Below are 25,195 nucleotides of genomic sequence, written 5' to 3'. Positions count from 1 at the left end.
CTCAGACTCATTACATTCCAACATGATATATATCTCCGCAGCACCTAGAGTGATAAAAGCATACCATGTAATTAAGTTTGAACTATAGCACAGGCACAAAATGATTTGGCTGTGCAAGGCTCAGCAAGAGTGCAGCCTGTTTTTATGTGTGTGTGTGTGTGTGTGTGTGTGTGTGTGTGTGTGTGTGTGTGTGCGTGCGTGCGTGCGTGCGTGCGTGCGTGCGTGCGTGCGTGCGTGCGTGCGTGCGTGTGTGTGTGTGTTTGTATGATGACGGTGAGTGTTTGTGCTGTTTTGAGGTCAATAATGACAGACAAATAGCTGTCAGGGTTAATGGGAGAGGACAGCCAGGGATGATGAGAACACAGAGAACAGCGCTGCGCAGCTCAGCACAGGCAGAAGTCGGAAAAGAGGCATACAGAATTTGTATAGTGTTCACACAGAGAGAGGGTCACAATGAGAGCATAAAACAAGCACACAAACATCAGCAACCGCACACCCCTCTGTGGTTGCCCTCGTCAGGCCATCGGCTACAATTCAACTTCAACCCGTAGCACTAACCCTGACCCACATGGTTACGTAGCTAAACATATTTTATGTAACCCTAATTTTTGTATATACAAATCTAGATCCATAAAGCAATACGTCACCAAAGTAATCTGTCTTTCAAGTATAAAATACTCCCTATATGTACAGTATTCTTGAAAAGTAGCTCTGAAAACTTTGAAGCAGTCTTTTTAGAGAATGGGAGCTATAGAAAGCAGGAACATGGATTTTACCGTATCACTAAATGGTACGATGAGTTTTAATAGACACTTTATAACCTACCATTAGAATAGCTAGGTTGTAACTGCTGTTAATTTATGCGTCTATCCTCTATGAAGAAGCAATTCACAATCTTTTCAGAGCCATAATTCAATCCAATAGCCAACAAGTGTTTGATAATCAAAAGGTCGTTCAGTTTGATATTTCTTCACAGAGCACGGCAGTGAAACAAGATACCACAAGAACCAATACTTCGGTAACAGTTCTAACTACATGACGGTACTTGTTTTCTATGGTGCTGAAGGTACTGATGAAATGGAAGCTAACAACAATATGTGGAATTAAAACTGCAAGCAGTGATATGCGGGCCCTCGTGCGCTGCACACCGGGGAACCAGCGGGTTGGGTCCGCCGGCTCCCCGACGTGCAGCACGCGAAGGTCCGCATATTCACGCTTGCAGTTTTCTTTTTTTTTTCGTGATCTTGTTCCTTATTCTTCTTTAAAAAAAAAAAAAAAAAAGCCTGTTTTTATCGGCTTTAACATCTTCAAAAACTCATGAAAGTTGGTGCCTGACGCAAGTTTCATGAGGTTTGGAGCATCATTTGACCTTAAACATCAACTTCCTGTGTCACGGCGAAACATCAAACTTAGCCGCATCGCCCTGGCTATGCTCTATATTATATACTGTATTCTCTGTACTCTGTACTCTATACTATACTATATAATCTATACTCTACTATATACTCTATACTCTATACTCTATACTATATACTCTATACTCTATACTCTATACTCTACACTGTATACTATATACACAAATTAATTTTGGGTCAGTTTTTGGGCGACATGCCACAGGCACACCGATCGACGAAAACTAATTATTTTGATAGCTTTTAATTCCAAACATGTTCAGAGTGCACAGACTAAATTTCAAGTCAGTCCGACAAAATCTATAGGAGTTTTTTAAAGTACAACATGTGTGAATCGCCAAAAATGTCGACTAAATTCACCAAGGTTGCTATTAATGGTTCAAATTCCACCTGTTGATGGTGATTCAACTTTTAGTGAAGTTGAAACATTTGGAGAAATTGAAAAAGTTTTGCATGCACTCCACATTACAGGAAGATATTTAATATCACTGCAGACCCCCTTGAAAACGCGTGTATCTACTATCCAAAGAATGTCTGTGGCAATTTTGGTCGCATTTGAATGAATATTTGTGGACGGTGGAATTATAGGTTGCAGTGAGCCAAAGATTTGTCACAATGCAGACCATCACCTGGGAAGATTGGTGGTGCAGTTTTTAGCACTGCTGCCTCTTAGTAAGAAGATTGGGGGTTCAATTCCCCCCTTTGTTATGACTTTTAAAAGCATGTCATCCAAATTATGAAAAAAAAAAAAAAGTCAAAATACAGCAAAAAGTGACCTAAAAGTCATTTTTGGGTCACTTTTTGGACGACATGCTTTAGTATGATATTTGGGTCACTTTTTGGCTGCCACGCCACGGGCACACCCATCAACAAAAACAAATTCTTGTGATAACTTTTAATCCCAAACATGTTAAGAGGGCACAGACTAAATTTCAAGTCGGTCCGACAAAATCTGAAGGAGGAGTTTGTTAAAGTACAACATGTGTGAATCGCCATAAATGGCAACTAAATTAAAAATGGTGGACTTCCTGTTGAGTTGACGTAATGGTGCAAGTAAGTTTTTTGTACATCTCGGTGTGATACACGTCCACCGAATTTCGTGCATGTAGGTAAATGGAGCTGCCGGGGCATCTGTTTAAGGGGCGCGAGCAAGCCATTTGGCCACGCCCACTCACGACTCCACTAAAATACAACATTTTTCGCCAGGAGAGACTGTGTGTACCAACTTTCATGAGTTTTTGAATATGATAAAGCCTCCAAAAATGCAGTTGTTTACAGAGAATCCTAATAATCGCTTGTTTAACAATAGGGCTTTCGCACCATCGGTGCTCGGGCAGTGAAGAGCAACAGGCCTGCTGCAACTTGTCTAATAAACAAACATACAAAATAAAAACAAATCCAAATGTCGTGTATGGAGATATATTGCATTTGAGTCAAATGGTCTTTTACAAGTTATAGATGAACAAAAGCCAGAATGCAAATAGTGTCACAGAGCATTTTGGACAAAAGAAAGAAACATTTCAAACTTATCGAAGCAGCTAAAAGACAGACATCCGGATCTGTACACAGAATTGAAGCTGAGAGAGTCTGTTGTTAAACTATATATTAACAAAATGTCATCAGTGACAAGGTTTCCATCATAAACTGTTACTGCTATTGTTTGTGAAAAGTGACAGCTGTTCAAGTTATAGCAATGCTCGAGACAACATTCACGGATGCTGATGTTAGCTTGTTTATGGTAATGTGGTGATAGCTTATATTATTGGGCAATACATATCATACCAACATTACAGCTCCTTGTATGTACTGTATAGTGCATCTTTAAATAAATGGTTACCTCTGTGTGTTGTTGTGGTTCGTACTGTACCACAGTTGTAATGCACAAGTTGAGTGAGTTTTATACAACTCCTGTGTTTGTGTTAAAGACTTGAAGGCTACATGCAACTGTTTTTGTAACGTTAATATTTTTTTCAGTTTTTTATTTGCATTCTTTTTAATATTTCAGGCAGCTGCATTACTGTAAAAATGCTTTTGCCTCCAGAAAAAAGTTGATTATTGTTTCGTTTTTGACACTATTTTGCTGTTTGACAAAGCAGTAATGCCTTTTTTTTTATTATTTGAAAGCTCCATCGCACTCTTGTGGCTGGAATATTATTTTCAAATGAAAGAGTTCAGGTTGAATCACACTCTTGGCTAAGGTATCAGAATTAGTTCTCAAGAATCATGGATTTTAGGTGGTATTCGGGCTGCCTACCAAATTTTTGGGAATCATGGCAACCCTAGGTGAAACAACAACAATATAAAATGCACAAATAAATGAACAGACTAAAAACATAGTACAACCCTTATATTACATATGTGTTTGGTCAACTGTTACATGTAAAACCCAGCTGTTTTAGCGGTTTCAGGGACTACACCGTAAAAGGGAATAAACTGCATGACATCCAGCAGCTAAAAAGACAAACCCGTTCACAGCAGATTCCATGTTCCTCCCCTCTTCCACCACTGTCCTCTTTTAAATTCCCTGCTGTCTGCTTTCTATCATTATCAGGTTTCTATCTTTTTATGTATTTTTCTTTTGTACTGAATGCTCCTCCCTTTGTCGAAAACCAGTCATTTTAGTAAGATGATCACAGTTGTTTTCCAAGGGAGATGTGTCTCAATATCACTCGCTTTCGGCAATGTCTGAGTCAGTGATGGATGAACTGTTGGGAATGCTATGGAGGAGGTGGCAGGGCATTGCTTTGTTGTCTCTGTTGAAAGACAGTGAACCACCGTGGCAACGGGAGGCTAGACCTGTGTAGAGAGGGGAGCAAATAGATAGTCTGTACATCAGTGCACTGCAACAGGAACAGGAGGATGAAGAGATGGAGAAAACCAGAAAAAGAGGGAGGGACAGAAGTAAAGAAGACAAGGTGACATTCTTTGTCTGAGAAGGCAGCACACCGGAACATGTACCCTCTCCCCCTCTTTCCACCTGTCCTCTGCTGTCCGATGTTTTCCTCCCGGCAGGCTGTTCATATCTGCTCCCACTTGTTCCCTGCCACCCAAACCCACATTTCTCCCCCATCGCCTCCCACTTCTTCCCTTGTTCTCAAGGTAGTGGTCACACACCCAGGTGGAACAAAAGCCTGTGATTATATTCCCATGCACCTCCCAGAGACCAGCGCCCTCAGGTATGGAATTCTATCACTCAGCAACAAACTGGTGGATCAACCCAAATACACTTAGAGGGCAGCAACAAAGGCAGTAGATTCTCTCTGAGATTAGACCCCCAGCCTGAAGGGAGGAGAGAAGCAGGAGGCACGATGAGTTGGGGAGGGGGGATGTTTGGATTTGAAAAATATATAGCTGCGCTGTTTGAGGACCGCCAACCATTTTGTGCCCCTGCCAGTGTTTGCCAGTCCATTTGATTGACTCCTATTCCCCAAGGAGGATGGAGGGCAATACGCTATCGGCCTAATAGAGAGGGGGAGGAGACTTTATGTGGTTGACAACCACTGCTTTCATTTCAGCGCTGAAGTGTATTGTCTATGAATATGGAGTACCCTAACAAGCGAGCATGTCCTCTAACACACTGCTCTCTGTCCATGCCTGGGCATTCCTACCACAGCCCAATCTCTTTAAATGCCTGGAGGGGGCTCCTCTGTAATGTCACTTGTCATTGGTGTGACCGCAAATGACACTTGTGTTTAAATCAGCACCAATCGCCTCCCCTCTGAGAATTTCAGGCAGCTATGGAGGCGTGTGCACTCAGAGAATCAGGACAAGTCATCAAGCATTTTTAAAGGTTAAAACTACATCTGAAACTTAAAATGCTGGGATGATATAGTTTACCAAAATGGTAATTTGCGAGTTTGAACAGTCCTCCAGCTGCTACCCTTGGCCTAGCTCATTATATGAAAGGGGGGGGGGGGGCTCCTTGAACCAGACCTGAGCTCATTTGTCAAAGTAGAGAGCAATGTTTTCCTTCGTTTGTCTCATACATAGAAGCTATGTCAAGAGCAGGCTTTATGCTTTTTCATACCTCTTCCCACACCTTATGCTCAGCTAAGGCATATTCAGCATATTTTTCCATGATAGCAGGCGATGCATTATTCAGTGAGCTCTGGTTGATCTTGGCTGTAATAAATCTCCGGGACTTATTGACACGTGAACCCCAATACACTCACGCACACAAACTCACCTTCTCCAGTGTTGATGCATGATGAATAAAGAGGAACTGAGCATCTATGAATCACACCTCGAGAGATCTTAAACAAAGCACACCATGGATGAAAGGCGCTGCTTGGCTTTTGAAATGCTATCCAAAGCAGCATGGTAATGAGAGTAATGAGGATATCAGACGCTGAACACGGCGCAATATGCTTGTTAAATGTGACAGCTGAATTACATCAGAGCTTCACCCCTGTGAGGCAAAAGACAGCTGAAGCAAATACTCTGTCCTCAGGTTCCTCAGTTCACATTGACATTTAGTGACACCTTACTGTAGGTGCGTTCACTCATAACATGGTAGCTGGGACACCTGGTGATGGGCAACAATGAAGGGTCATAGAATCACCAAAGAGCAACTTCCCAGAATGTATACATCAAAATCAATTGACTTGTCACAGGGAGAGCTATTCAACCCTGTGACTTTCTTCTGTGGCTCTGAGGAAGATTCGGATATCTCTTTTTGGGTTTGGGGGTTTGTTTTTTTTTTGTTTTTTTTTTACCATAGTCTCACATTAATTACTAAAGCGTGGACTTTGAAAGACATTGGCGTATATCAGGCTGGAGGGTCTAATAAAAAGATGATTCATTTTCATTATAGAAAAAAAAATAGTTTTCGGCTCCACATTAAGAACTAAAAGTAAGTAATTTTTCATCATTCTCTTGAATTTCATTGAAGTGAAATACAACATCATTGAAGTGTTATTTTTAACAACATACTGATGGTAGAGCAATAATTGGTCAAGTTGGAAAATATGCTTATTTGCTTTTTGGCAGAGAGTGAAATGAAAAGGTTAATATCACAATTGTATCTCCAGGCTCAAGTCGGTAACCAGCTGGCTTATCTAAGCACAAAGACTAGAAATCAGATGGGGCAGCTAGCCGGGCTAATATAGAATACATAATCTGATAAAATAAGGGCTTTAAATACTTTTTTAATAATAATTTATAACATACTGAATGCACAAAAACAAAGTGCAGTCTCTTACAACTGGTAGGGTGTAATTCTCATGTTAAGACCAAATGTCCCATTAAGACCAGCACTTGTAGTTTTTCCAATTTGTTGTCCGGTCAACCAGCATGTGGTTTGTTTTGAGGATGAGAGGAGAGATTGAAGAGTGCCAATGAAGAGTTATTTTTTCTGATACATCAAGTTTTGTTTGCAAAGGTGTACTTTGTTTCAAAATGCCCTCAGCAGAGTTTCTTTTGTGTACCTTTTATAGCGGACAAATTGCAGGAATGTTGCGAAATTGGAACTAGCAGCAACTGGTTGAATTTGCATTAATTATTGTCATCGTGATTTCCCAGAGAGACTGATGAGCGTGACTAAGCGCATGAGTAATCAAATAACATTTCCTGCTGTTAAGTCTTAAAACTGTTTTGCAGGAGTGCATCGTAGTTTTGACCTTATGTGAGACCTGAAGGTGATGAAGTTGGTCCACAAATTAGCCATGTAGATTGTGTGTGTGTGTGTGTCTGTGTCTGTGTGTTTGTGCATGTACATAAATGCCAGAGGCCTCATTGGGGAGGTAGAACAGAGGGAGAAAGATTGAGAAGGCTTGATAGAACACAGTGCTGACTTGACATAATCTCTTTTTGTTTGTCAGATGATTCAGGGACTCAGCTTCCTCACGCACGCTGCTTGTCCTCCACCTCCTTCACACTCACATCCATCCCCACACCATCAATGCCGCCATTCGGCGACTTAGTGAGTCTGAAGATCGGAGGGAAAAAAGGGACAGCAGAGTTTACAGAAAAAGCAGGGAGGAAGAGACATTTCAATGCTGTGGCTTAGGTACTGCTTGCCTTTGCAGCCAGGGCCTCATTGTTATTATGATTTATTTTTTAATGAGCAGCGCTGCACTCCCCTCTGCCATACAAAGGCCTGATTGAATCTGGCGTTCCATTAGCATGTTAAAGAGGCCCGGCTTCATCTGTGAGCCGCTGACTGACAGTGGGTATCATCTCTATAATTGCTCCATATACTGGACCCAGAACCAGCCAGGGAGAGAAACAGTGACAGAGAGAGAGAGAGGGAGCGAGAGGGAGAGAGAGGGAGACTGTCGTTGAAGGGCGGGATGAAGAAAGATAAGGAGGGAGGGATTAGGATTTAAAAGTGGGGATGCTGGAAAGAGGGGGAAAATTGATGAGTGGGGCTGATGGATCGAGCTATATCTCTATATATCTCAATTTGGTACGGTTGGGACCCCATGCAGCGAGTCTGTTTGAATATTATTATTATTTTTTTTTTAAAGCTACACTCACAGCCCACGACACTTATCAAAGCAGAAACATTGGCGGTGTTTCATAACAGAACCCCTGCATGTGCGAAGCGGTTACACAAGGAAATTCTGCTGCGCAGATTTGATGTTTATTAATGTTCAGTCTAAGCAAAACACACATGATATTCAAGAGTTGCTGTGTTGTGTGCTGTAAGAACATGACAGCGTACGTGACATATTTATGTGACGGGGACACAACATCTCACCCTGTGTCCTCTGCTCACCCCCTGCCTCTGTATACAGAATGTTTTCGCTTTTTTTCCCCTCTCTCCCTCTATTTTTACACTCACTCCCCTCTCTCCAACTCTTTCACATCTACTTCCTCATCCCCTGCATCACAGAGCACCTCCCCTCCACTTCCTCCTCCATTGCCCTTGCTTTTCTCTTTCACTGTTCCCTTTCCCTCTCCCTCTCTTTCGGTGTCTCTCTCTCTCTCTCTTGCTCTGCAGTAAATGGTAATTGAACAAACCATGTGGTGGAGGAGAGCTGCAGAAAAGATGGTTATCTTAACTCCACATGCCATGCATCCAAAATTAACACCCCCTCCCTCTGTTTCTCTTGCTCCCTTTTCCTTCGCTCTGCTGTGACAGTGTGACATGCATACAGTCCCTCAGCATCGTCAGCCTTGTGTATTAACATTGGAATACAGCCCAGTGGTACCCTGGTGAGTGAGAGTGTATATGTGAGACTAGCATGTGCAGCGCCAGCACATTTTCAATCCTAAGCAGGACAGGTGACAATGAAAGATGTCAAGCACACGGTATACATATCCCAAATCTGCACAACATTGCAAAAGAGGAACTCTCAGTATTGTCAACATACCACATAAAAGCCTGACTCATCAAATTAATATAAAACAATATCATTTTTTTGCTACTGTTCCTACTGTGTCAGAAGTGTTGCATGAAATTTGTAGATATAGTTGCTACAGAAAGATATTTTTTATTTGACATTGGGATTCATTTGAATGTTGCATATAATTATGGAGCTGAAGAAATAGCGAGTGTGAGTAATGGGCCTCCCTCTGAACTGGCCATGCCCAGTGAGTCAAAGCCCAGCTTTGATGGAACTTGGAATACTTACTCGCAAAAGTTATAGCATCCCCCTGCTCCGCGCATGTCATGGTGCTGCACCCTATACGCCACAGGAGCAGTCTCTGAACTTTTTGAATGACCATCATATGTCAGGTTTAATATATATATATATTTATTTTTTAAGTTCTGCTGTTTTAATAATATTGTTTAATTTTGAGCTCTCTGACAGAATTAGATGCCAGACAAACTAAAAAATAACTTCTCCTTTCTTGTTTAAATGTAAAAAATGTTTTTGCTGTCAGTTCTGGAGTCCATCGGACATGCCGCCTAAATTTGCATACGTAAAGTGCTCAGTTAGTTTCACATATAGTAGACTATTAAACTATTTTTAAGAAATATCTTTCAAGCACTCTTCAACAGCTAAATCTTACAACAGAAGGCCTCATTTCACGAAATTAAAAAGCAGAGTAATTTTGTCTATCTTGGCGCTGCCCAAGTAGAGTTTGTGTATGTTTAAACACTGTAGCACACTGACGCTGATGAGATGTGCTATTGTGTAAAAGTAGGAAAAATTCAGTTTTTAAATATGATAGTGTCAGTGTGGATGTAGAGTAGGATAGGAATTTTGGTACCGAATGACAAGACCTTTTTTGATACCAGACAGTACCAAAGCAATTGAAAAAAAAAATCGGTTGGTGCTATAAAAGTATCGAAGTTAACATATGTTTTACACAAGAAGAATTCAGAAGAGCACTGCAACACTTTCCATTAAGAACATCACCCTTGCTGTTGACAATGATGCATTTCACATCAGGTAGGAAAGCCAGGTTGCCACATTATTCCTCGAGCACGCTTGAACCAGGCCTATTAAATTCATGCAAATTCTTCAGGATAATCCCCATCCCACCACTATACAGCTCTCCTTTCTCCATTTTTCCACAGTCATGTTTGCATCCATTGTAACCCTTTTTTTTTCATGACAAAAAATGTAAATGTGCGAAATGAAGAGGTCTTGACTCAGTGCAAGTCCAGAACACCTGAACACTGCACCTTGTACACATGCAAACACAGTGATGCACACACATACACACACCATATATTTCTCTTGTACCCTCCAGGCAATCCCTGCTCTGCTAACACACCATGAAATCTCTAACACTCACAACACATTTACATGACATTACCGCTGAAGTGCTGTAAAATTGGTGCCTGAATAGCAACTGCTGAGATGCATTATTTGTCTCTGTGTATGTGTGCACAACAGGCATTTCAGCTCCCATTATTGTGCTGATTGTCACAAACATTTCATCCGCATCCTGTAAAATAAAGAATATTAATACGAGTGTGTGTAAAAATGAGATTTGTGTTGAGGCTATATTCAAGTCCGATTTTAATGATCTCCTTTGGTCTCCTGTGTGTTGCTCAGGGATTAGCATGGTAATCATGGAGCATGTTGACACACACTGTTAGTCAGATTGATGTGTTTGTTTGAGTGGTGCAGGGCTTTCACAGCTTTACACAGTGACTGACTACATTAGCCACTTACTACTAATCTAAGAGTTAATAGCTTTCTCCCAATGATGTTGTTCCCATGCACAATGTTTTATTCAAATGCTTGCTGGGTCCATGCGTAAAGTGTTGAGATCTATCACTGTTACATTCCCTTACACAAACACTCCATTCAAATCGATGTAGTCATGTCTAAAGAGGTAGTTTATCACCAGCAATTATCCTCCAAGTAATACCTTCTCTGGTCTGTCTCAAACCAAGCAAATGGGACAAGTCAGAGTCTCAGATTCAATGAATATTGATGCAGCCCCGAAGGCCAATGCTGACATATCTATATGCGTGTGCATGTTGGTGAATTTGTCTGAAGAAGAGGACAAAGAGGATCAGCTGGTAGACTGGTTTACTGAAACAAAATGTCAGCTAGAGGGAATAACTGTCTTCATTTCCATTTGACTCCAAGTTTATACGCCTATTTTAAAATTGTTTACTGTGATGAAATGTCATGTGTGTATAATAGGCTGTAATTGAAGGTCTTGGAGGGATGCTGGGTTTGACCACAGCGTCATTCATGAGCAGAGACACAGCTGTGGTATCAGAGTTGTGATTTGCTCGTGTCTTGAATACAATTTATATTTTCAACCTTACTTTTGGTTTGCATGGCACATAAAACTAAAGACAGTGTGGCAGCAACTGTGGGCTCCTCTCAGTAGCAATGATGCACTATGTATGCATATGCACCTCACACACTTGTACATGTCCCTGTGCATGAGTGCGTGGGGCCACTGACATGGGTGATGCAGACAGTGCACGTTCGTGCGCTGCTAAAAGGAAAGACAGATGTGACGCTACAGTGGCCACGACAACAAACCATTATGTAGCCTTCCCTGTTTGTGTCGCCTCCCATGCCCGCCCACCCCCCCCTTTACTCTCATCTCTCTCCATCCTGCTATTAGAGTCTCAGACTGCGGCAGCGCAGGGCAGTGAGACGGAAAATACAGTGAATGTTTCTGACGAAAATAGAGGGCCTCAGCGAGAGAGAGACTCTAAAAGAGAGGAGGAGCAAGAGAGGGGGGGGGGGGGTCTCAAAGAATGACAGAGCAAAGGGACCAGACAATGGAGGAAAGGCAGACAGAGAGAAAGAGAGTATTAGAGCTGACCATTGTTAAGGTCACTGTGTGGCAATACAGGCACGGGGGAGACTGTAAAGAGTAACAGCTCCACTGAGAACTCCTGATTTAGTCTGTATTTGTGAGTGAGAGGGTAGGAGAAGGTGAAGGAGGGAGAGAGAAGAAAGAAAGAGAGGGAGGTGGAGCGCAGTACCATAAAGAGTCTCACCTTGTTCTGCACCATGCACACACAGCACCCCAGCTGTCATCCAGCCTCACTCTCTTTCTCCATCAGGGCCAGTGGGGACATGCATCATTCATGAGCAGAGACTTATTTGGCTGCATCATCTCCTCACATAACTGTCAATAACTTTTCCTGGCCATGGCTTTACCTTTAATCTGGCAGCACGGTGCACTGGATGCATACAGTCCATTTTAAATGATAAATAGTCTTTTGTTGAAGACACAAAGCAAACTGCAGAAAGTTGCTTTAATGCTGAATGAATGGTGACAAATTTCTTTCCATCACACGTTCTCTGGCCACTCGATTATGACCCATGACACTTGATTTCACTCTGAGAGATGGAGAAGACTGTTCAAAGCTAAACAAATATAATTATATTCTTGTCAAAGTGACAGACTTCTAAAAAACAAAAAAAAAAGGTTATCGCTGTAATTTTTGAGGAATTAAACAAATACAGATGAGTTATTTCCTTTTTCAGATCAGAACATATCTTTGTGGGAAATAACACTTTAATATTCATCATATCTGCTGCATTAGGAAGAGAGCAAACACATGTAAAGAGTTTAATATGAAAGGGTAATTATCTAAGAACTGCCCGTGTCCTGCCCCCAGCACCCTTTTTGTCCAGCCTGTCCTCTTCCCTGAGTGCATGTGCCGCAGCCCGCTGTGAGGCCGCCTGCTGTGAAGGTCACCCTCCCTGCAGCTATGGATTACACAGCCGCGCACCGTCAGGCAGAAAACGATACTGCCCTTGAGGGGAGGTCTGAGGCTCGGGCTGGCAGAAACGAGCCTGTGGAACTTCTCTAGACCCATCAGGAACAGTCAACGTCCCTACCGCTAGTCAGGTGTTGAAAGGTAGAAGGGTAGAAAGGAGAAAAATAGGCACAGCTTCAATGCATCCATTCATTCGTACATCCATCTCTCTCTCTCTCCCTCTGTCCCTCTGTCTGTATCTCCGTCCAGGCATCTATTCATCCAGTGGAAAGTAACTAAGTACATATTCCAGTACTACTGCACTTAAGTATAATTTGGAGATACTTACTTCATTAGAATATATTTTATGGTACACAAGCGACTACAACTTTTACTACTATTAATAATAATAATAATAATAGTAGCAATAATAATATCAATGAACTTTCTAAATATAACTTTTCAAAACAATAAAATAAAATGAATTAGAACAATAAAAAAAAAACATGATAGGCTCATGCAATAACACAAACAAGGTAAAGCTAGTAAAATAAAAAATGAGGGGCAAAACTGACAGCCAAAGTCCAGTCTCCTTTGGTCTTTATCCGGGTCCAAGGGACAGCCACAAAAGTCCTGCCTGAAGTTCTGAGGCTGTGTTCTGGCTCATAAGCCTGCAGCAGTTCATCAATATAACTAGGAGCCAAGCTGCGAAGTGCGTTTAAAGAGATCACTATAATCTTAAAATCTACCTCTGGCTGGTAACCAGTGAAGAGAGGGTTGAACAGGAGTTATGTGATCTTGTCTCTTTGAGCAGCAGTGTTTTAAACTACCTGAAGGCATGGCATTGATTTTTGGCTTACTTCTGAATATAAAGAGTCACAGTGATCAAGACGTGACCATATAAAAGCATCTATGACCTTCACAAGATCAACACCAGAAAGGAACATGCTGTTTTTAGATATACTCCTCAGTCCTCTAAAGTGAAGCACTTTGGACTACATGCTTGCATGAAAGGTACTATATAAATAAAGCTCAGTTAAGTTGGAAGAGGAATTAGGTCCGTAAATCCTGGGACATAAAACAATACGGTTAATTTTTTATCAGAGAAAATAACAGTTAGTTTAGGTTGCTTTCTTTGCTGTTTTTTAATGAAAAAATATATACAGATTCAAATGAAAATTAATATTGTGTTTTGTAAATATATGAACAAGTGGAAGCAGAGGATAAAGGATCGGGGCGTTTTAGGAAACCACAAGTTTGAGATGGTCCTGTTTAACAAATATAATATTCATCATCATCAATATTTCTGAGACCAATACATTTTTCAAGGCAGCCCAACAAAATTGCATAATCCAGTGTCAAAGGCTGAGCTATGGTCAAGTAAAATTAGCACTGAACACTTAGCTGCATTAGCTGTTCGTAAAAGGTCATTAGTTGATGAGGGTTGTTTTAATGCTTTGACAAGTAGAAAAAAGTGATTGGAATAATTCATATACAATTATTCATACAATAAATCTGCCTTGACAAAATAATTTTTTGTTAATTGTTTGATAAAAAAAAAAAAGCGTAACATGGAGATTGGTTCTAGAACTATGGTTTAGTTTGGGTTTCTTGAAAAACGGGTCAACTATTGCATTTTTAAGGCTGAGGAAAAACTGCTAATAGAAATAGAGATGTTTGCAATAAATAAAATACTAGGGCTGACAGAAGAAAACTCCTTTTAGAGAGAAATGTAGTCTGTGGAAAATTTAGTTTAGACTCTCAGTTGTGTTCTTTAAAGTGTGCATGAGGGAGCTGGGATGTCATGGTTTACAGAGTGGTCTGTAGTTATAGGACGCCGGAAGATCAGTTGTCTAATATAAGTTTATTGGTGAACGGTAAGTACAGATGATAAGAAAGGCTTCAATTTCTTGTTTGAAATGAAACAAGCAGTGACCTTCTTACATTTCCATTGAGCCTGTCCAGATTTTGTTGTTGTTGTTGTTTGTTTCTTTGGTTTATTCATTTAACTAGAGCACCTTCTGAGATGGTTAAATTGATCTGAATTAAACAGGTGCAATAGTCTGGCACTGCTTTAAAAGTGTTACTAATTTAAATAAAGTAATGTTATAGTACAGACACAAGTTAACTACCATCCCTGGATAAGACAGACAACAGTCTAAATTTAAAAGTGGAAGATCGCCCCTTTTATCCAGCAAAATGGTGCAGGGAGGGTCAGCGTCCTTTGAGTGGGACAGGAGCCATTTGACAACGGCTGTCTCTGGAGTCATGCCATTGTTTAAAGGTCGGAAGAGACAAAAAAAAAAAAAAAAATACAAACACACACACACACACACACACACACACACTCGGCAGATCGTGTTGTCCTTTGCTGGCTCGGCTCTCCCTGCTGTGACCTTAATTTGTTCTGTCTTGAGTATGAGTGCCCACCGGGCAGTTGATGCACCTCAAGGGAACAAGCTGACAGCATGTGTGAGCATTATATACATATGGGTTTGAGCATATGTGGGAGACAGACAGAGACAGACAGAGAAAGGAGGGTGAAGACTGAGACAAACAAAGAACTACAAAGAGAGTATATAGGTGTGCATGTTGTGCATGTGTTTGTGAATGTGTGATTCTCAGGTGAGCTGCGGCCATGTTCACAAGTTTAAGTGAAGGAGACAGAAGGAGGAGAAACCAGGGCTGAGAGCAGTGGACACAGGGTCAACCAATAAAAGCAAAAGAACACAAGCTGTCTCTTTGCAGGCTAATCCTCTAATGAAGATTTGTGGCAGTGGCTGGCTGGTGATTATTGGCCAGGCGCAGACACAAAAAACATCTTCGGTGCTACTGTAAATACAATCTCTCACATTTACACAAGCCATCACAGGCGCAAATTAGTAAATGTAGTATGGAGGCCGAAACAGTGCTGTCATACGGGCTGGTGACTGTTGTGCTCTTATATGCCATCAAACTCCTGATGCTAAATTAATAAGCAAAACCATTACAAGCCCAAATATTAACCAACATAATTCAGATGTGAAGAATGCAATGTGAAGTCGCTTATGTTTGTGCTGTTATTCCTGTCTCATCGGGCCAATTGCACCAATCCAGACTATGCTAATTTTATGGAAATGCTTGTTTCTCTTCCACCCATTTGTTACATTTCATCAGTGCTCTCTGGAACCATGTTAACAGCCACTGTCTGAGTTTCTGTGTTAGTCAATAGCTGTGTAGAACATGCAAGCAGGCGCTCATCCATCCGTGCATCCCATAACAAAGGCTGCTACTGCATTAGGCAAAACTGACAGCGGGAGATTGAAAATTCAGTCCAGGCTTCCATCTTCACTCGTCCTTCAGAGATTTGCACTTGGATCTTCACATACCACAAATCTCTCCTCTCAAGGTGTGTCTTTCTTAAGGTAGAAGCATGTGGCAACCGGCAGCAAAAAAATAAACGTTGTTCCTTAATCACAAAGCAATCACTGTGGGCGGGCATCATATAAATGCCGGTGGGGATTCTCTGAGCTCTCCCCTGACGTCAAACGCAGGTCCCGCTTCCGGTCTATCAGACTTCCGCCGCTGTTGCAGGTATGCACGAGTGCTGCCGTATTGTGTCTCTGTCAGTCGTGCTTTGCTTTTCTTATATTGGCTTTCTGCAATTTTGTAGACCTCTCGGGCTGCCTTCATTCTGCACAGGTGACTCACCCGCGTATCACTGTCGGTAGGTCTCGATTGCTCCTGGTTTTATTATATTAGTGCGTTAAGTTTCGTAACCGCGTTTTGTTTACATACCTGCCGGTAGCAGCGCTACATGCCCTCCTCTCCCCTTCCAAACGTTGCCTGATCGGAGTATGATTTTTTTAGTATGTTAGTTCTATATACTTTGGTGGTAATTATTATTATTCTGTTAACTTAATGTTCATCCTGTATCGCAGGGGACTTTTGACCGGGTCGGTGTGGAACTTTGCCAGAAAGTGGCGACAGCTAACCCTGCTCACTCTTAAGAACGCTGCTGCTTTGCCTACCGGGCTTCGTCTTACCCTGCGCTGCTTTTGTCAACAGCGCCTGACGCTGCTCATCTACTGGGCTTTGCTTGCTCTCGACAGCACTGCGCCCTTCTTCGTGCAGTTTCATGTCAGTGTCGCGCTGTTGATTTAATGGAGAAAATTCCTTTTAGCTTGAGCTGTTTTAACTGTGCCTGTACTCTGACAAGGGAGATTTAGGCCCACCTTGGTCATTTTGTTTAAGTAACTTGGGATCATCCCACCTGGATGATCAGATAATGTGAATTATTTTGTTTGGTTTGTTTTCTCTTTTGTTTCTGATTTATAGCCACAGGTTTATTTCCTTTTAGGTTGATTTTTGTTCTGATCAGAAGTTTATTTGGCTGATTAAGCCTGGCAATTAACACTTCTCTTTCAAAGAATATTTTGTTTAATTGAGTTAATATTGCTTTTTGTGGTTTATATTAAGTTGCAGACCCGCAGTTCACCCTTTAACAGCCGAGTGTGTGCTGGACCGTCTGCTTAGTTTCTTTTCTTATTTTTCTTTCTGTTAACTGGAGCCTTGTTAATTCTGTTCCCTGTCTTTGTAGGAGCTGCAGGGCCTAAGGTGGTGGGGTTAGTGCTTCCCGGTGTTGGTGTCTCCCGTCGTGTGCTGTGTGGTTTGGTGCACCCCTGGTTCTGAACCCTCACGTGTTTGTGTGTGTGCGAGTGTGAGTGTGATTGTGTGCACACGTGTGATCGGGGTGCCTTTTTGGGATCCTCACCTTTAACAGTCCACCTCTCCACTGGTAAGCCACAGTCCTGAACATCTCTTTAAATAATTGTATAGGTTAAGGCTCTTTTATTAGTAGTTAGTGCTTACAATTATATTTTATCGAACCACTGTGTTGAATATTAATTTTGAATAATAAAGAATAATTGTTTGGACTGGAACCACGTCTCCTGCTCATCAGTATAATGAACCTGAGTGCCTTCTGAGTTCTTGATACTGTGTGGGGCAAATGTATTCTTTAGGTGAAATTCCTAAGGTGGGGTTGTTGTACTCTTATTGATAATATTGGTTAATGTCCTCAAAACCCTAACCACACCCTCCTATCACCACATAAACATAGGCATGAATGAATGACCTCAGGTACCTCATTACCCCTGTGTCCCTTACAACCTTCTAATCCACACCTCTGGCACCTCACCCTCCCAATCCTCCCTTTCTACTCCCCCTTATCCCCCAGGCAGGGGCAGGGAGCTGTGGTGCAGGTCCTGGCAGATCTCCCTCTCCCCCCTCCCTATCCCTCGCTCTCTCTCTCTAACTGAGGGGAAGGGCCGCTTGTTCACGGGAGAACTTGTTTGGAGACAGGTGTGCATGCCAGACGCCCGTGTTAAGCCCTATGCCACGTGGATCCCATAACTACCTGGTAACGAAGCTTCCCCGGCTCGGATCCAAGACACAACTAAACCTATTGAAGTGAACCCTTCTGCTAGCTGTAGCTACTGTTTCTGTCAACAGGCAATGCTCCATAGAGGGCAAGTCCGAGCTCAACCTGCTGTCACCTTTTTATCACCAGACCTCTCTGCATCCCAGCAACCATTATACACACCATCACAACACATTGGAAGAGATTTAGTAGGCAGGGAGAAGGTGTTGGGAGTGGAGACTTAGGCTATTTTGAGCTGTTCATGTAACATTAAGGATTAAAGGTTAGCTTAGGGCTTCTTGGAAGCAAAAGCTAGTACCACTCATTAAGTCTGTGTGCTTGGTAGTAAAGTAGTAGTGAAGTGAGAGCTGTTTGGATGGATGAGGTCACATAGTGGGGAGATGTCCTTGTGGCTATAAGTAAAGTTCAGGCAGAGCTGTAGGATGACATTCCCAACAGTGCATCAGATATACAGCTCACATTTCCTCTTTGCATGAGTCAGATGATACAGAGAGACTACGGCTCAATGCATGCTGTCAGAAGAATGCTTAGATTTCTCCCTGTAGCGTAGCTGTGACCAAAAAATTGCCACCGCACCCCATATCCAGAGTGTCTCATCTCACTGTTTGCTCATTTTCTCTCCCTCTTTATCTCTTAAGTCTCTGTCCTCCCACACCATTCGCTCAATCCTGCTCTCCCGTTCTATGGTTGCTGCATAGACTTCCTCCTCCTCGTCCCCTTTAGCTTTCTCCTCGCAGGCCATGCCCCCATGAATTGACCTTGCTGCAACTCGAGGAGAATTGATTTCTCTTTTGGTCTTTGTGTGAAACCCTATCTCAACAGCACTCAGAGGAATTTCCTCTCCCGCCCCCCACCCCCCAAAGCTGGATGGAGCTAATTCTCTTTCATGAGGACACTTTTCACTCCATTTTATCAATCTGCCTTCCTCTCTCTCTTCCCCTCCTCCTCCTCTTCAACTCGTCTTCTCCTCTGTGCACACAGAAATAGAGCAAGCATGATTAATGCAACATCTATCGCCGCCAAACGTTAACTTTTCTCAACTTCTTTACGCTTGCTGCTGTTTAGGAAGTAGGAATTCATGCATCTTCCAACACTGTTGCTGAATTATCACATTAGTTTATCTACTCCATCATATGACCCTGTTTGACCCAGGTGGTTGCGGTGGCGATGCCAAAGGGCAAACCCATAGTATTTTCTGCCCTGGGAATGAGAACGGGCTCATACGACATGTACAACACAAAATTTAATTACGTCAGTATTACACTGTTGGTCCGTGGTCTATTTTAAATCCCTGTATCTTGTTTGCAGAATTGGTACCGATGCTATAGAGTGCAAACTAAATTTCTAATGTAAACTTAAAAGCAACAAGCAGTGAGGATAAAATGATGAGGTATGTGTCACCCCAGCGCTCTAAAATGCTTTGCGGTTATAGTGATAAGAAGATAAAAGCTTTGTACACTTGGGTGCAATGTAAGCATTTATTAAGGAAGCCAGGGTGTTGGCCTCCAGACTTTCATCACACCAAGTAATTGAATAGGTGTGAGCAAAACAATGCACCAGACATGCAAGTACTCGTGGGAAATTTGTTTAGTTTAGTTTGTTAAAAATTCCCAAGATCCAAATACTGCACATTAAAGAACCACATGTCACAGTGTGTAAGCATTAATCAAAACAAAGGGCAATTGAAATAAAGACATTAATAAGATGTATCAGAATTAAAGAGTAGGGTAAATTACTGAAACATTAGGAGAATGGATGACAATTATTGTTTTACAAGGGTAAAGACAGCAGTGCCTCTATACAAACACTAGAGAGCTACAGTGTGAAGAATCATCTGTGCCTCTTTCCACTTTGTGATCAGACTGACTGTTGAAGCATACACAACATTTTCCAGGCTTCAACTCCCAGGTGTCTTGTGGCCCCAGGATTCCTAGTAAGTAGTCAGCCAAGCTGCCTTGGTGAATGGACTAATGTGACACCATAATCACGCACAGGTGCATTTCTGTGCTTCACAGAGCAGCAGCAGCACCAGGCTTTGGATGGTGGCGGCAAGTGCTTGCCCTGGTGCGTGTTGCATAAACAGTACATTTCATTCAAGTGGGTGCATGTGCTGGAAAAAATGGCGTGATGTTTACACTGAGTAAAAAAGACCTCATCACTGCAATTCACAAAATGAATCTATGCGTGCTCTTGCGTCATTCTGGCCTTTTTGCTTTTAGTGGATGGTTTTTGATAGAGGGCTCTGTAGTGAGGCCAGTGGAGCTGTGGGAGTCAAACACCTCCACATCCCTCTTGCTCTGCAGTGTTACACACACAGATGCACTCACAGACACAATGGGTTGCCTTCCCACCAGTCCAATAACAGACCTATTCATTAGAGTCTCTTACAGACAGTATTGACAGCTTGCTGACACACAGTCACTCCAGCATAAATAAATGGAGCAATAGAGAAGAGTAAGGGAGGGGGGGAGAAGGGAAGAGACCTGTTATTGTGGCTTTTTGACTGAGGAGGGATGTCTTCAAAGGTTGGTGCAAGATTGGAGCAGCTGGAGGAACACATGCTTTAAACTTTAAGCTGCTGTGAAAGGTTGTAAGGTGTACATGACTGTGATTGGTCGTTTCACTGTCAGTCAGATATTCTTAATCCTAACCATAACTGGAACCCTCCCACAACATAACAGCCAATCACAGGATTTGTGTCCCCCCTACTGATCCAATCTTGTACCAACCCTCTACAAAACAGGAGCGAGCCAGACTTGGAGAGAAAAGAGAGAGCGGCCTCTTCGCATCATCTCTCACACACATGATGCGGCCTCCCTTCAGATGAGCGTCACATTAATCTCGCATCCTAGGTCACTAGGATAGATGATATATAGATGGCCTATTGTAATTACAATCATGGGAATACGTCTTTTCATTCAGTGCCTTGCCTTATAGAGGAGCTTTTGAAAGGTGAACCGGATCAAGTGCAGTGAGCTACTCATCACACACGTCATGTGTCATATTCCCACCGAAAGGAATTACAATATTCTGCAAAACAACATGGTGAAATTTGAATCCAGTGGCCCACTTGATAGAAGAATTGCAGAATGCTAGAAAATGGCCCTGCAGATTTCTCAACTTTCAGCTGCGTTAAAGCGTTACAGTTATATCTCGGCTATGCAAAGAAGCCTAAAGGGACAAACTGTGCTATGCATACCAAATATCTGGCTCATTAAGAACTTATAATTACTATGTCACTTTGACATAAACAAAGAGAACAGAGCAGTCATGGAGAAAATGGGAAGGAAAAAACTGCTGATCTGCTCAAAGACACAGTCTACAGTGTCTCTTTTTTGAGTTGACCTCTGGAACCAGGTGAGTGTGTGCAGACTGCTAGGGGAGAGGGGGAGGTGGGGGGGGGGGGGGTCCGACAACTGGCTGAATGGAATGAGCAATAGCTATGCAGACAGGTCAAGAGAGAGACAGACTTTATGAAGACAGATGAGGCCGGAATGGGCGAACAAACACAAAGACAAAGAGACAGATAGACTGCATGGCGGTGAGCTCAGGAGGTCACTGCCGACTCAAGCAGACAAGAAGGATGAGACGTAAAACAACATCCAAACACGAACTGATCATGATAGGACAGAGGCTCCCCCAAAAATTTTGAGATCAAGTACATTTTCCAAGAAATGCTTGTCAGGCAGTGATCAAGCAGCATTTGGGATGACAGCAACAATACGTTCCAGACAGTTCTTATCTAAAAGTGGATTCTATACCAGGAGCTCCCTTCAGGCACCTGGGAGCTGAAAGGGTCGTTTTTTTAAGACAACATGGCGGCTGATCACAATGACACCACAGTCAAACAAGAGGTTTTATGTCAACAGGAGCCCGGTGATCATGTTCTCTATTAGCTTGCCATTGTTCTCTCCCTGCCTCACTCTGTTCTCAGTCCAAAAACAAACACAATTTGATACACAAATGCGCACAGCAGCAGCCTCAGCCCCGTACCCATAACTTGGTGCAGAGCCCATGTCAGGCAGACAGCTATGCTGGCTGCCTGCGGATTTGTATAGAGCATACTGTACAGCACAATCACATATCCATTGCCATTATCAACATCAGGACTGTCATCGGCATCTCAGTAGCCAAAGACCGCTGCCAGGGCCCCTGAATGCCTCAAAGCTAGTTACCGTAGACTTGTGAATACAGCATGAAGGACAGAGTGGCACTGGTAAAGGTTATTTGCTCAAGGTCATAGAAACTAATGGTTAGGAAAAGACTAATAGCCATGCAGACACAGTTGGCAATGCATGCGGTTTACACAGGCATACTCACACCGTGCACCGAGCTTGAAAAAAAAAAAAATTAAATCGTATTTTTAAACTAATATATACAGCCATTCGTCAGAGATATGTTATCACAACCGAGCAGATTTATATCAGTGAGCTGAATCAGGAAATTTGCTGATTGGAGGTCGCGATCAACCAGCGCGCAGAATTGTAAAGGTCATTACAATGACATTACCCTTTTCAGGGGAAAGAAAAAGCAGAAATGTCAAATCACTCAGTAGCCACATCATCATGCAAATAGAGCAGAATACTATGCGCTGGAAAATTTCAACATTCAGACATAAATAATAGAAGATACCTATCTGATTGACAGCTTAATGAGGATAAGTCTAGGTCCGCAGTTTCGGCAGGTGTGAAGGGGAACGATTTAGCAAACCATTAGATGTAATGAAAAACACAGATTTAGTATTTCTGACCTACAGTTCCTTATCATTGTTTAAACACACTTCAGTCTGCGAGAAATATCTGCCCTATATGCAGTGAACACTGACAGCCTTCAGTTTTGCTGAAGTAAATGTAATGTAACAGAAATTACATCCCATTGTTTATTACTTCCAGCGTAACAGTTAAAAATACACATCAGTTAAAATAGTGATAGTGTGATAACTATCCTAAACTAAAACCATTGGGTTAGTTTTCCTGCTGTTTGTTGCAGCCAAAGGGCTTTGGTTGTGGGATACTGCTGGCGTTAACACGTCCCGGCGAAATATCATTTACGGGAGCAGCTACCGCCTGCAACCTGATCAAGACAGTGCCTGTTTAACTGTTAGGCTCAAATCAGGTAATTGTTCACGTTTAACCAGCTATAGAAATGTAATGTAAAAACGGGGGAAAAAATGACTCTATTTTCACTGTAATGCAACAAAAAACAAACATGAGAATGTGAAAAAGTTCTCTAATTAATAGTCATTCTGATAGACATGAACTTCACTGAGTTGTTCAGAGGATTTAGCTCGGAAGTGTACATACTCTTCAATGTGCACACTTCAAAGTCGCTCCGACTGCATGACTCCCGATAATCATTAAAGATGTCTGCTTGAAAAACATGCCTGCCGCGAGAGCAGAGGAGCAGAGCTGCGCCTGAATCAGCCCAGGCATGCGTTAAAACAAAGTGGCCTCCGGCAGAGCACATAGCAACACACACACACACACACACACACACACACACACACACACACACACACACACATTTAGAGCAAACACACAGACACACAAACAGTAACCACACACAGTCTCACAGACACAGCTGTAGACAAATTAGAAGACTCTGGAACACTTTCACAACCTGACAAGCACGGCGTTGCTTATCAAACATACACATGTTCTTCCTATCCAGCCCACAGAGCAGCACACCCAGGATCGGTCGCATCACTCGACTTGTAGTGGTGAACCCCCATCCTCTGTATGTACAAGCTGACTATGTAGAGCACACAGACCACACAGAATCTCCTCTGTCAGACATTGCCACTATGAGACCAGCATACTAAAGAAGAAAGAGCTGGCTGACTCAGAGCAGAGCAACAATGTATAATAACTGAGAACCACGCTGTCCTGCATACTAAGAACTGAATCTTCTTCCTTTAAAAATGCCTTTAGTTTGATGAACTGTTTTGCCATCATTGATTCAGATTGTTATTTGGAAAGGTTAGAGGGAACTTGTGTAACACGTCAACAAAAGAAATCAATATAAATTTGTATTGACTATTTGTATCAAATTACATTCCATCAGTTATCAGTAAGTTGAGGTCTTCAGCTCCTCTGGCAGAACATGGGAATGGTGGAGTCTGGTCACATGACCAAACAGCCCATAATGATACAGTCCATCTCCAAACACTTTGACCTTCCCTGTCATCACTCAGACCTGCCATATTAATGGCACACTATTATCGTAATTACAAGCACTAACCATGATTTAAAGGTTCACCCGAGAGCTCTCAGTATTGACAGATGTCCGTGTGTAATAAAAGCCGAGCGGGACACACTGTTAATAAAGAGCTGCTGCTGGTCAAGTTTAAGTAGGGATTAGTGGTACAGCAACAATGATTGACCTCACCAAAATCCCATGCACCAAAAGAGCGACAACTCACCCAAAATCATGCTGTGTGTTGCTTTGGGTGTCCCTGGGATGACAAGTGTTCCCTTACCGCCCCCAGTCTCTCCCGCTTTCGCCAAGGGACAATGGCTCCAAAATGTGTTTTCAGAGTTCCTCTCCACTCTCCAGAAAGAGGAAACTCAGAGAGGCAGTACTAGATGTGAGGAGAGACTGCTGCTGCTGCTGCTGCTGCTGCTGCTGCACATGCCGTCTCTTGCGCCTGCCCTCTCCAGGTGAAAAACTGAGTGTGTGTGTGTGTGTGTGTGTGTGTGTGTGAGAGAGAGAGAGAGAGAGAGAGAGAGAGAATGTGTTTGTGTGTGAATATGTGTGAGGAGGAGGGGGTCCAGTGTTTCTGCAGTAGTGGCTCAGGTAAGCCTGAGGACAGTATGGAGGTGGATAGTAGCAGAGGAGTGAGAGAGGGGAGAAAGAGAGAAGAGGGGGAGCCTAAACTGTGACAACCAATCACGGGGAGAGGCTACAGAGCCAAGATCTTCTTCTCCACAGCAGCCAGGAGGAATTGCAGTGGTCTCCAACAAACAGTTGACAAGTAGTTTCCTCTCAAGTGTACAATTTCACAGGGAGCTTCAAATGGAAGGTCTTCAATTGTACTGTAAAGTCAGCGCCTGCTTTGGTCTCTGTAAAACACACACTCTCCTTTCCCCTCTCTGGCTGTCTCTCCCTCTCTCTGCTTCTTGTTTTTGGGGTTGGGTATAACCTAAAGGCACCTTACATGCCTCTGCTCTGATTGGTGCCAGGCTCGACCAATGGGAACGACGGTAGACACTTGTCATCATGCAGAGTGGAAGTCATGGAGGAGAGACAGCTTGACTGAAAATGCCGTCCTCCCAACCGCTG

At 42.6% G+C, this 25,195-nt stretch overlaps 1 protein-coding gene across 1 annotated transcript in view; it reads right to left on the bottom strand.

Moving 5' to 3' along the window:
* The window catches only part of znf385a (zinc finger protein 385A), a 60,716-nt gene extending 35,721 nt beyond the window's left edge, over positions 1-24,995 (bottom strand). Inside the window, exon 1 of the mRNA XM_069140998.1 lies at positions 24,336-24,995. Coding sequence (XP_068997099.1) covers positions 24,336-24,345 — 10 coding nt within the window. The 5' untranslated portion in view covers positions 24,346-24,995. The remainder of the gene's footprint in view (positions 1-24,335) is intronic.
* Positions 24,996-25,195: the final 200 nt, after the last annotated feature.

The sequence above is a fragment of the Embiotoca jacksoni genome, unplaced genomic scaffold (genome assembly GCF_022577435.1).
Source record: "Embiotoca jacksoni isolate LCO1_2020_lvr unplaced genomic scaffold, fEmbJac1.0.p SCAF_9, whole genome shotgun sequence".
Taxonomy (NCBI): domain Eukaryota; kingdom Metazoa; phylum Chordata; class Actinopteri; family Embiotocidae; genus Embiotoca; species Embiotoca jacksoni.
The sequence above is the reverse complement of the archived record's forward strand: the minus strand, read 5'-3'. Positions and strand labels throughout refer to the sequence as shown.